The 13,121-nt window shown below is 38.8% G+C and overlaps 1 protein-coding gene across 1 annotated transcript; it reads right to left on the bottom strand.

Annotated features, from left to right (window-relative positions):
- Positions 1-1,819: 1,819 nt before the first annotated feature.
- Positions 1,820-6,924, bottom strand: LOC126299203 (peptidyl-prolyl cis-trans isomerase NIMA-interacting 1-like). Its single transcript, XM_049990989.1, has 2 exons — positions 6,908-6,924; positions 1,820-2,397 (listed from the first exon to the last, which is right to left on the bottom strand). Exons 1-2 carry the CDS (start codon positions 6,922-6,924, stop codon positions 1,911-1,913), a joined length of 504 nt encoding a protein of 167 aa, XP_049846946.1. The 3' UTR covers positions 1,820-1,910.
- Between the last annotated feature and the right edge of the window lie 6,197 nt (positions 6,925-13,121).

The raw sequence follows: 13,121 nt of genomic DNA, 5'->3' as shown, positions 1-13,121 counted from the left end.
CCTGATGTGGGTATACTTAAATAACAAGGGTTCCATTCTATCACCTGTAATTCATATAAGTGACAGAAAATTATCTCAATCTCTTACATGTTAATGAGCATCCTCTGGTAACTGGCAGTCTTCATCCTAGTCAGCCTTGCCTGTCATATGGGCTATGCCAATTGCCCTCAAGGACTGGCACCTGCATGATACCAGGACTATGTGTGCCACACATCACCTGATCTACAATGTAGAGGAAAAAGTACGACTGTAAGCTTTAATGAATAAATTCTTGTTCCACTAATGTTGTGTCATTAGTGCCCAGCGTTCCAACTTGTCTGCTCCTCCACGCTCAACGCTCTGCCTTACTGAAAACAGCAGAGGTGTCAACCCAGGCAGCAGAGTACTATTATTTCATCCAGATTCATTTTAGAATATATTTTTAAGGCAGATGTGTCAGATATAGTGTGCATGCATGTGAATTTATGCATATTTTTTGCCACATCAGTTGTATATTTATAGTCATGAAAAGAAAATTTAAAAGTCTTGAAAATCAACCTGAAATGTGACATACTATCATTAAGTGATTTTTGACAGTAATAAATATGATTACACATTATATTAATCATGAGATATGTGAGGTGTTTCACTCAGATATAATGAGTGATTGAAAAGAAAGTGGATAAGACTGTAAAAAACCATGAAGACAAACATCTATGATGGGCAGAAGGCTCTGCCTTGTCACACATAAGAATGTGCTAAAAACATTACTTGGTGTGTATTTGCACTGGCTATAAATTTTAGAAAACATACAATTTACTCACTGCAGTTTGAATTATTGCAAATTTACAGGTTGCTGTTGCAGATCTCCTATTGATGACTATTTATAAGGACAATAAAACTCTTGTCTGGAAGAACGACTGAGTAACTTTTGAGAACCAGTTTTTAAGGTATACGGCCAAATGTAAAACTAGTATAAGATTAATATGATTGAGATTAAAACGACAGTGGAACATAGAAGCTTTTCTTTCATTTTTGACTAAACTTAATACTTTTTACTATAGGTAATTTGCAGAATATCTTGCAAGAAGATCATTGATTTATTTGGTTCTCCAGTTGTTAACAATCTGTTGTGTTTTCAAGTGCATCAGAGCTCAGTAAATGTGGTCTACCATATGTAATTATCATACAAATAGTTTCATACTACCAGCATCATCACTGACCAAAGGTCAGACAAATAAATTAATATGTACTGTAGCTGTAGAAGAATAATTTCCAGGGAAAATAATCAGCTTCAGACCCACAGCAATATTCTCTTTGAAAACAGTGGGCTACACAATGAAGTTTCAAGTTGTACGTAACTGTAATATGTATTTTCATTAAATACTGTGTTTATGGTACTATATATGTGCTAAATAAATGAAAACTGCCAATAAATCTTTAAAATATACCATCATATTTTATTATTTATAAATGCAATCTCTTTTCATCTTGCTCACAATTCTGTATTTTTCATTTGAATATAATAAACACTTCAGGTAAGTAGAGTGTACTGTTTTGAATTTAACAGCAATAGTGATGCAAATTCTGCAAGATGTTGTTACAAAAATGCTTTTAAGCCCAAACCCAATGTAAGCTTCAATATTTTCGGAATCATACCCTTGAAGTAACACTGAAATGCTTTTACTGAAACATTACACCTTGGAACCACATCAAAACGACATTTACCTTTCAAAATCATTATAGTGTCCCTCAAATTACAAAATATTGTTACGATATTCTTGAAGTAACAAATTACACAAGTAAAACTGAGGTCACTCTTATAAACTATTACATTTCATTCATAGCTTACATCATAGTCCAGCAGGATTACAATTGTAATATATTCTGAATAAAATTATGTTTGTGTGCACAGTGTACAGCTGCTCTTCCTATGCCGTACGTAAAATAATATGAATCCCTGATTCGGTGTAGACTGGTCCACTAAGCTCGCTCACTCTAAGAGCAAATGCAGCCTCTTCAAATGGTTGCTGCATAACACCTCGACCAAATGTGCCCAAGTAACCACCCCTCTTTGCTGAACTGCAGTCTGAATACTTCTGTGCCAGTTCTGCAAATGATGCTACTCCTGCTGCAATACACTCACTAAATAACCTGATGAGACATAGTGCCTGCTTTTTGGAGCGTGTAATTTTTTTCTTTCTCCAAGAAGATGGCCTCCTTGAGTGCTTATGCTTCACAAGCAAATGACTGCATTCAACTTCTTCTGGGCCACTGCTTGGTTCTGGGGCAGCAGGTCTGCTGGGAAGATTCCACTGGCTCTCATAGTTAAATTTATTAAAGTAATAATACTGTCCATATCTCTCGCTGAAACGTTTTCCCCATCCTGGTGGTAGTTCTTCCTGTTTCATAATGAATCTTAAAGGTAGTTAAATCCCTTGTGGAATTAGTTGTAAATCTGAAACACAGAGAACAATAATATGGTGAACAACCACAACATTTACAAACAGTTACATATGAGGTCAGAAATTAACAAAAGTGTGGAATATAGGACAATATATTTGATACCTAGTTCAGGAAAAATTCTACTAAGAATAAAGAATAGATGATTGCAATATATCATTGAGAGCAAATTAGATGAAAAAACAGTTCAGCTTCAGAAGGGATAAAGGTACAAAAGATGCAATTGGACTGTTACAAATAACTGAGGAAGATAGACGTTTTTGTTGACTTGGAAGAAACCTTTAATAGAGTTTGATTGTATTTAGGTATTGTGAAGCAGTTTGAAGTTAACTGGAAAGAAAGGAGACTGATAAGCAAACTGTTTATGATACAACAAGTCAAAGTAAGGATAGGAGATGAGATGACAGAAGAAATTAAAGTTGATGGGATGGTAGGCAAAGTTGTGGCCTTTCACCAATTCTGCTTAACATCTGTTTAGGTCATTTAGTAGTAATAGTAATAGTAGTAGTAATAGTGGTAGTCATAGTAGTTGCATTTATATATGCATGACTTTTACACAATCAGAAACTGTATACAGACATTTACGTACTTAAAGGTTGCTGATTTGCTTCCATTATATGGACAATACCCCTATGATCAACTCAGCCTTCCTCTTCAGGTATGTGGACTCCAACCAAACTCTGAACTATAGTTGACATCAGGATGCTATTTATAGCAAAGTTCAATCCTTGATGTGCAGTGTGCCCTTTGATGCTGTTTTGTTTCTCAGAACTCACACTATTTGGTGAAACATGAATTCTCTCAGCATTTTACAGCTGCAGTGGATGTGATTGCCAGCAAGATGTTAACAGACTGGGACCAGGACCCCAACCGTTAATTAATGCATGGTTATTGGGTTATTTGCTATCTTAATTTTGATATACTCCTTAATTATACTGTCATAGAAACTTGGTGTTTTCAAAACAATACTGGTCTGATCATATTTTGTTTTATGATTATATTCAAGACAGTACAGTTGATTTACTTGGTTGCCTTATTTGGGTATGTCACTGATGTTCCTTCCATATTTCTTCAATTGTTCTGATGATCTGCCCAACGTAAGACTTGCCACATTCACACAGAATGTGATATACACATGGCTTCCAGAGACCTAGCTCATCTCTAACATTACAAAGAGTACTGCTTATCTTAGTTGAAGGTGAGACATAGCAAGTTGGTATCTAAACACACTTTTACGTATCTACTCTCAAGAATAATTAAAATTTTTTCAGATATTCATTGTGTATCTAATTCAGTTGCACACATAACATATGTATGAGAATATGTCAAAATGTTATTTATACAAAACCTCATTCAAACAAATATTTCAATTGTTTATATTTATATTCCTGGTCACATGTTAACTTGTCTTTATTATAAACATGAGGAACTAAAACTTATGGATAAACGAGTTTATGACTTATATTAAATCATACTTTTCAGAGAGATACTCATGTGTAAGTAGGGTCAAAATCGGAAAATATCTTTCAGCACACTCTCAGCAGTATCAGTAATGTGTGCTACATACAGGACTGTACTTTATACCCAAGGCAAAAAAAAATTAAAATGTAAAATTCATTAACTGTTGTTAAGTTTTACACAAACATACTTTTTAAAGAGATATTGATGTATAAGTAATCTCCTGAACCTGAAAATATTAAATATGACACTCACTGGGGAAAGTGACATCTACTACAAAGACTTAAATTTATGGGCTAAGTTTAACTGAAAAATTTAAAACTTTATATAATCTGGTAAAAGAATCCATTAAGGGCAATAAAAAATTTCCAGAATTCTAAAATATAAAGTAACTGAATAGGTAACAATAGTTTCAAGAAAGTGGGCCAAAATACCTCCCCCTCCACCCCTTTGGTGTTGCAAGGGTTAAAAGTAAAAGACGGTGTGTTGGGTATAACACCAGGTATGTCAGTAAGGGAAAATTTATAGCTGGTAATAATTAAGTTTAAGGGACAGTTGAAAACCAGAATCAAAACACAGGAAAAGAACATGTGTACTAAAATAAACTAATATTACAGTGAGATAAGTAGTATCAGAGAGAGTGTTGACAGTATGTAATCAGATTGGAACAATAGTATGGAAAGTGTAAGTAATGAAGTGGATTCAGTGCAAAACAGTTTATTAAAGAAAAAGGAAAATGTAATAGAAAATTTTAATATGAAATTTGAGTTATTTGGTAATCAAATGAAGTGAATAAAGTAGAGGCTGATGATACAGGATAAGTCAAAGAACTGTTGCCACAAATTTTAACACATGAAAGGATATTCAAGCAGAGTGTGTGGAAGTAATGAGTGACATTCTCGACACACCTATTATTGATGTTGATCTAGTGTTAGCACAGGCAGTTGTTGATGTAAATACTGATATGTAAGAGACTGATAGCAATTAAATAATTTTTGACATAGTGTAAGAAAATATTGTTCATGTACAGGATGTGGAGGGTCAATCAGAAAATTACTGCTGCAAATATTAATGCTTTAGGTGATACTGAAAGAGGGTGTATGCTTTTAGTAGATGAGCATACCTCACATGAGCTTCATCTGAACAGACTTGGAAAAGGTTCCTAGCACAAAAAACTAATTGAAAGAAGCACAGGCAATAGTTTTACTACAAAATCAACAGTAATGACAAAATTTGTTTCATCACCAACCACAGAAAAGAAAAATAGTGATTTTGTTCCACAGCAACACATTCCAGTAACAGTCAACACTCCAATAAAGCTAAAGAACAGAAGAGAGCACAGTGTAAATGTTGTACCTTTTGATAATTTAACTTATGTGAAAACTAGCATTAAGGACCCAGTTAAGAATACAATTGATAAGCTATATTCTTTAAAAAATATTTCATCAGAATATAAGAAGTCTTTTGAATAAAAAAGAAGAGCTGCTGCTTTCACTGCAAGAAACAGCTGACACAGACAGAATTATTCCTGATGTGCTCTGCTTAACTGAAAAACATTTAAATAGATATAAAGTTGATTCTTCCTACTGTCAGAGCAACTTAAGACAATGCAGAGTGGCAATTTACACATACAATACTATTATGTCACAAGTTATAGATGTACACTACTGGCCATTAAAATTGCTACACCACGAAGATGACGTGCTACAGACGCTAAATTTAACTGACAGGAAGAAGATGCTGTGATATGTAAATGAGTAGCTTTTCAGAGCATTCACACATGGTTGGTGCCGGTGACGACACCTACAACGTGCTGACATGAGGAAAGTTTCCTACCGATTTCTCATACACAAACAGCAGTTGATCAGAATTGCCTGGTGAAATGTTGTTGTGATGCCTCGTGTAAGGAGGAGAAATGTGTATTATCATGTTTCTGACTTTGATAAGGGTTGGATTGTAGCCTATCGCGATTGTGGTTAATCATATTGCGACACTGCGCGTTGGTCGAGACCCAATGACTGTTAGCAGAATATGGAATCGGTGGGTTCAGGAGGGTAATATGGATTGCCATGCTGCATCCCAATGGCTTCGTATCACTAGCAGTCGAGATGACAGGCATCTTATCCATATGGCTGTAACGGATTGTGTAGCCACATCTCAATCCCTGAGTCAACAGGTGGGGATATTTGCAAGACAACAACCATCTGCACGAACAGTTCAATGACATTTGTAGCAGTATGGACTATCAGCTCGGAGACCATGGCTGTGGTTACCCTTGATGCTGCATCACAGACAGGAGCACCTGCGATGGTGTACTCAACAATGAACCTGGGTGCACGAATGGCAAAACGTCATTTTTTCAGATGAATCCAGGTTCTGTTCACAGCATCATGATGGTCGCATCCGTATTTGATGACATCACGGTGAACGCACATTGGAAGCGTGTATTCGTCATTGCCATAGTGGCGTATCACCCGGCGCGATGGTATGGGGTGCCATTGGTTACACGTCTCGGTCAACTCTTGTTCGCATTGACGGCACTTTGAACAGTGGATGTTACATTTCAGATGTGTTACGACCCATGGCTCTACCCTTCATTTGATCCCTGCAAAACCCTACATTTCAGGAGGATAATGACCGCATGTTGCAGGTGCTGTACGGGCCTTTCTGGATACAGAAAATGTTCGACTGCTGCCCTGGCCAGCACATTCTCCAGATCTCTCACTAACTGAAAACGTCTGGTCAATGGTGGTCGAGCAACTGGCTCGTCACAATACGCCAGTCACTACTCTTGATCAACAGTGGCATTGTGTTGAAGCTACATGGGCACCTGTACCTGTACACGCCATTCAAGCTCTGTTTGACTGAATGCCCAGGCATATCAAGGCCATTATTACAGCCAGAGTTGGTTGTTCTGGGTACTGATTCTTCAGTATCTATGCACCCAAACTGCATGAAAATGTAATCACATGTCAATTCTAGTATAATATATTTGTCCAACGAATACCCGTTTATCATCTGCATTTGTTCTTGGTGTAGCAATTTTAATGGCCAGTAGTGTATCTAAATATTGTATTGAACAACAGTTTGAATGTTGTGGAGTCAAATTAGAGCTTAAAACAGATTTCCTGATCATGGTAACAGTTTGCAGGTCACCTATGGGAGACATTCAATAATTTCTCTCTCAGCTAGAAACAGTTCTTACTAAACTTTATAGAAACAATAGTAATGTCATAGTATGTGGCAACTTTAACATAAACTTGCTCACAAAAAATAACAACCAGAAACTATTAGAATCACTAGTGTTAACCTTCAATCTGCTCCTCATGATCTCATTCCCAACAAGAGTATATGGGCACTGCAAGACCCTGATTGACAACCCTAAAACTTGCCAGCAGAAAAACAACACATGGCCATTGTAACAAATTTAAACATGTTAGAACAATAAATGCTGAATCTACTTGCTTGTTCAGAAGTAGTTTATGCCATGAACAATGGGAGGAAGTATACCAGACTGACACAGTGAATGAGAAGTTCAACTCATTCCCAAACTTATTCCTTAAACATTTTGAAGCTTCTTTCCCCCCAAATACAGATTAAAATCAAACAAACCTGTAGTAAAAGGAAAGAGTGGCTAACTACTGGCATAAAAATATCATGTAACAAAAAGAGAGATCTTTATGTACAACAGAGGACTAGTACAGACCCAGCAGTAAAGTTACATAACAAGAAATACTCTAAAATTCTAACAAGTGTAATAAAGAATGCCAAAAAGTTGCACTATGCACAAAAAATTAGCAACTGAAACAATAAAATAAAGACCATATGGCACATCATAAAAACTGAAACAAATAGGAACATAAAATCTGATAATAATAAACACAAAGTTGCAGCCTCAGATTTCAAGAATTTTTTTCTTTCTATAGCTGAAAAAACAGTGAACAATAACAAACAGTCTCACACAGAAGCTATTGAACCACTTAACCACATTCGAGTAACATCTAAAGTAGCACTTCATTTCAGAAGTAGAACCCCTAAAGAAATTGAAAAAAACCAAAAAATTACTCAAAAACTCAGATTCCCGTGGATACAATGTCATATCAAGTAGGATTTTTAAATCATGTGCAGACTTAATCAGTTATATATTGTGCTATTTGTGTAACCAATCTATGGAAACTGGTGTGTTCCCAGATAGATTAAAACATGCAGTAGTGATGCCAATCTGCAAAAGTGGAGCAAGGGATGAAATTTCCAACTATCGACCCATCTCCCTGCTGTCAATATTCTCAAAGGTATTTGAGAGAATAGTTTATGATAGGATTTATAGTCACACTACACAAAATGGCTTACTGGCTCCTACACAGTTCGGCTTTCGTAAGGACTCGTCCACAGACAGAGCTATATTTAACATAACAGATGAAATTTAGGTGAACTAAATTCCAAAAGGTATCCAATGGGGATATTTTGTGACCTTGCCAATGCATTTGATTGTGCAGATCACAACACACTCTTAAAAAAGCTTCCACATTATGGCATTAAAGGCAAATCTTTGACTTGGTCAGCATCATACTCACAGAACAGGAAGCAAAGGGTTGTCTTAAGGGGGACAGGTACAGCATTAAAATCAGACTTGGGAAATATGAAGTATAGAGTCCTGCAGAGCTCAATTCTTGGGCCATTAATTTTCCTGATCTACATTAATGATCTACCAATCACAATTAACAACAGAACAGAAATAGTAATGTTTGCCAATGATACAAGTATCCTCGTAAAATGACGCAACTCCACAATGCAGGATACAGCCATGACAGTCTCTAGTACAAATGGTTCACTGCGAATAGCCTAACCTTAAATCTTTCAAAAACCTATATGATAGAGTTTCTGACAAAAGATAAAAAATAAAGCTCCTGAAATACATGATAACAATCACAAAATTAGTGAAACTACACATACAAAATACCTAGGTATCCAGATAGACAGTCGCCTAAGATGGAAAGAACAAATTGATCAGCTGGTCAAGAAACTAAGCTCATCGTGCTTTGCACTAAGAGCTCTCCATCAGTTAGTAGACAGAGAAATAATGTTGTTGTCATATTTTGCATATTTCCATTCTGTTCTCTCCTATGGCATAATCTTCTGGGTAAGTGCTGCAGGTGTTGAAAAAGTCTTCAGAATACAAAAATGAGCAGTGAGGCTAATATGTAGGGTCCCTAATGGGACATCTTGCAGAGGTCTCTTCAAATCTCTCAGGATACTTAACATCACAGGTCAGTATATATACTCACTGATGTTATTTGTAGCCAACAACAGGGAATTGTTTCAGAAAAATTGTTACATCCACAACCATGACACAAGACAGGTGAAAAATTTTCAACAAGGGTCTGCAACCCTCACTAAAGTACATAGGGAAGTTACTGAGTCAGGTATAAAGGTCTTCAATAAGATCCCCATCAATATAAAAAAAAGGAATTAAATAATGTACAGGTTTTCAAAAGGAAACTAAAATTATTCCTCATTGAACAAACTTTCTATAAAATGAATGAATACTTAGAGCTATAATGTATAAGAGTGGGGGAAACTGCCTAAGAAAAGCACTTCCCTAAAGATAAAGTGTGATGCTGTTACTTGTAGTTCAATTGAAATTGTGGTGATAAAATGTAAATTTATCTTGTTCACTATGAGAAAATCTGAACTCCCATGTATCTCACTCTCTTGAGCATTCACTCAAACCTTTTCTTAAGGAATGCAGTTAAAATTTGTATTCATTTCAAACCATATATATATATATATATATATATATATATATATATATATATATATATATATATATATATATATATATACTCCTGGAAATTGAAATAAGAACACCGTTTTTTATATATATATATATATATATATATATATATATATATATACTCCTGGAAATTGAAATAAGAACACCGTGAATTCAGTGTCCCAGGAAGGGGAAACTTTATTGTCACATTCCTGGGGTCAGATACATCACATGATCACACTGACAGAACCACAGGCACATAGACACAGGCAACAGAGCATGCACAATGTCGGCACTAGTACAGTGTATATCCACCTTTCGCAGCAATGCAGGCTGCTATTCTCCCATGGAGACGATCGTAGAGATGCTGCATGTAGTCCTGTGGAACGGCTTGCCAAGCCATTTCCACCTGGCACCAAGGCAGAAGCGACTCTCATCTCTGAAGACGACACGTCTCCATTCGTCCCTCCATTCACGCTGTCGCGACACCACTGGAGGCGGGCTGCACGATGTTGGGGCGTGAGAGGAAGACGGCCTTACGGTGTGCGGGACCGTAGCCCAGCTTCATGGAGACGGTTGCGAATGGTCCTCGCCGATACCCCAGGAGCAACAGTGTCCCTAATTTGCTGGGAAGTGGCGGTGCAGTCCCCTACGGCACTGCGTAGGATCCTACAGTCTTGGCGTGCATCCGTGCGTCGCTGCGGCCCGGTCCCAGGTCGACCGGCACATGCACCTTCCGCTGACCACTGGCGACAACATCGATGTACTGTGGAGACCTCACGCCCCACGTGTTGAGCAATTCGGCGGTACGTCCACCCGGCCTCCCGCATGCCCACTACACGCCCTCGCTCAAAGTCCGTCAACTGCACATATGGTTCACGTCCACGCTGTCGCGGCATGCTACCAGTGTTAAAGACTGCGATGGAGCTCCGTATGCCACGGCAAACTGGCTGACACTGACGGCGGCGGTGCACAAATGCTGTGCAGCTAGCGCCATTCGACGGCCAACACCGCGGTTCCTGGTGTGTGATCATTGCTTGTACAGCCCTGTCGCAGTGTCTGGAGCAAGTATGGTGGGTCTGACACACCGGTGTCAATGTGTTCTTTTATGGTGAGGCATTGGCATTGGATGTTGTCTTTCAGCATCCCTAGAGATGTCGGTCAATCACGATACACTTGCGACTTCAGGTAACCCCAAAGTCAATAATCGCACGGACTGAGGTCTGGGGACCTGGGAGGCCAAGCATGACGAAAAGTGGTGGCTGAGCACACGATCATCACCAAATGACATGTGCAAGTGATTTGTCATGGGTCTAGCAATATGGGATGGAGCGCCATCCTGCATAAAAATCATACGTTTCAGCAGGTGTTTATCAGCCAGGCTGGGGATGATGTGATTCTGTAACATATAGGCATACCTCTCACCTGTCACAGTAGCAGTTACAAAACCAGAATCACACATTTTCTCAAAGAAAAAAGGCCCGATAACGGTAGATGTGGTAAATCCAACCCATACCACGAGAGTTATAGGATTTTCGGTAGCCCAAATTCTGCAGTTGTGGGTGTTGACAGACCGTCGGAGCGTGAAATGAGCTTCATCAGTCCACAACACGTTACTCAACCAATCATCATGTTCTGCCATCTTTTGAAACGCCCACACCACAAATGCCCTCTGCTTCACTAAATTGCCAGGTAACAGTTCATGATGCTGATGGATTTTGTACGGATAGTATCAGAGGGTACGCCTAAGTGCAAACCAAACAGTAGTGTATGGAATGCCGGTGCGACATGCGACTGCACGAGCGCTGACTTCCCTGTACATAGCCGAATCTGCTACAGTCTCCATTTCTTCCTGAACTGTCTCCGCAGCATTACGCCTTGTGCTCGGTCGGCCACTGTGGGGTCTATCGTCAAAACAACATGTGGCTTCGAACTTCGAAATGATTCTCGCCACAGCTGCATTTGACATTTGTCAACAGACCTTTACCCATTCGAATCCCCTTCCTATGGCGATAGGATAGTAACGTTGAACTTGCACAGTCCCCATTCTGATAATACAGCTTCACTAAAAGCGCCTTTCCAGGTAACGTCAACATGCTGCGACTGCTAGTGCATCTGATTCTCTCTCTCATTACAGCTTCTTTTATACACGATTGTCATACGTAGTCACTGATGTTTTGCTGTCCAGCGCCATATGTCAGACATTCTGTGATTTTGTTTTTTGGTTCTAATAAAACCCCATGTCATTCGAAGCATGTGTGTCAATTTTTACCTTTCTATCTACATTATTCCGTGGTTTATTAAGTTTTCAAATTTATAATGACTTTTTGATCACCCGGTATGTCAATAGCATAAAAATATGCAGTGTCACTTATTCTACTATTTTAAACAATCGCTTAAACTGTTTTTGGCATAATGCAGGCTTTAATACTGCATGCAAGTAATTGTTCTTGTTAAATAAACAAATGTCTGTGCAGTGTGATAGGATAGTCAGAGAATAGCCTGATTCTGGAGAGAAAGGATAGAATTATGCAGATTGGTGACGACTTAGCAGTAGTGTGCTCATTAAAGTGTAATGCACCTGCTACCAATTAGTGGATTGACTATGAATATGTCTCCCTTCTCCAACACCTCTTTTTGCAACTGGGGGTGTAGTTCCACCTTTATATTTTATATCGTTTGCTCAAACTGTGCCACATACCACAAAATTTCTATAGTTCCTACACCCAGTAAACGTAAATGCTCTGACCACTTTGTATTCAATGAACATACAACCAAAGAACATCACTAACACATAAAAATTACTTTTTGTACATTTATATTAAACACCACTCTTTTCCAATCACTAGCTTTAAAATGAAGACATAAAGCTTTTACTCTCCCCATCACACTATTTGCCTCATCTTTAAACTTTAATAATCATGCCATTTCCACCTGGCGCCTAAGTTGGACCAGCGTTCGTGCTGGACGTGCAGACCGCGTGAGACGACGCTTCATCCAGTCCCAAACATGCTCAATGGGGGACAGATCCCGATATCTTGCTGGCCAGGATAGTTGACTTACACCTTCTAGAGCACGTTGGGTGGCACGGGATACATGCGGACGTGCATTGTCCTCTTGGAACAGCAAGTTCCCTTGCCGGTCTAGGAATGGTAGAACGATGGGTTCGATGACGGTTTGGATGTACCGTGCACTATTCAGTGTCCCCTTGACGATCACCAGAGGTATACGGCCAGTGTAGGAGATCGCTCCCCACACCATGATTCTGGGTGTTGGTCCTGTGTGCCTCGGTCGTATGCAGTCCTGATTGTGGCGCTCACCTGCACGGCGCCAAACACACATACGACCATCATTGGCACCAAGGCAGAAGCGACTCTCATCGCTGAAGAAGACACGTCTCCATTTGTCCCTCCATTCACGCCTGTCGCGACACCACTGGAGGCGGGCT

Source organism: Schistocerca gregaria, chromosome X (genome assembly GCF_023897955.1).
Source record: "Schistocerca gregaria isolate iqSchGreg1 chromosome X, iqSchGreg1.2, whole genome shotgun sequence".
NCBI classification, from domain to species: domain Eukaryota; kingdom Metazoa; phylum Arthropoda; class Insecta; order Orthoptera; family Acrididae; genus Schistocerca; species Schistocerca gregaria.
The sequence above is the reverse complement of the archived record's forward strand: the minus strand, read 5'-3'. Positions and strand labels throughout refer to the sequence as shown.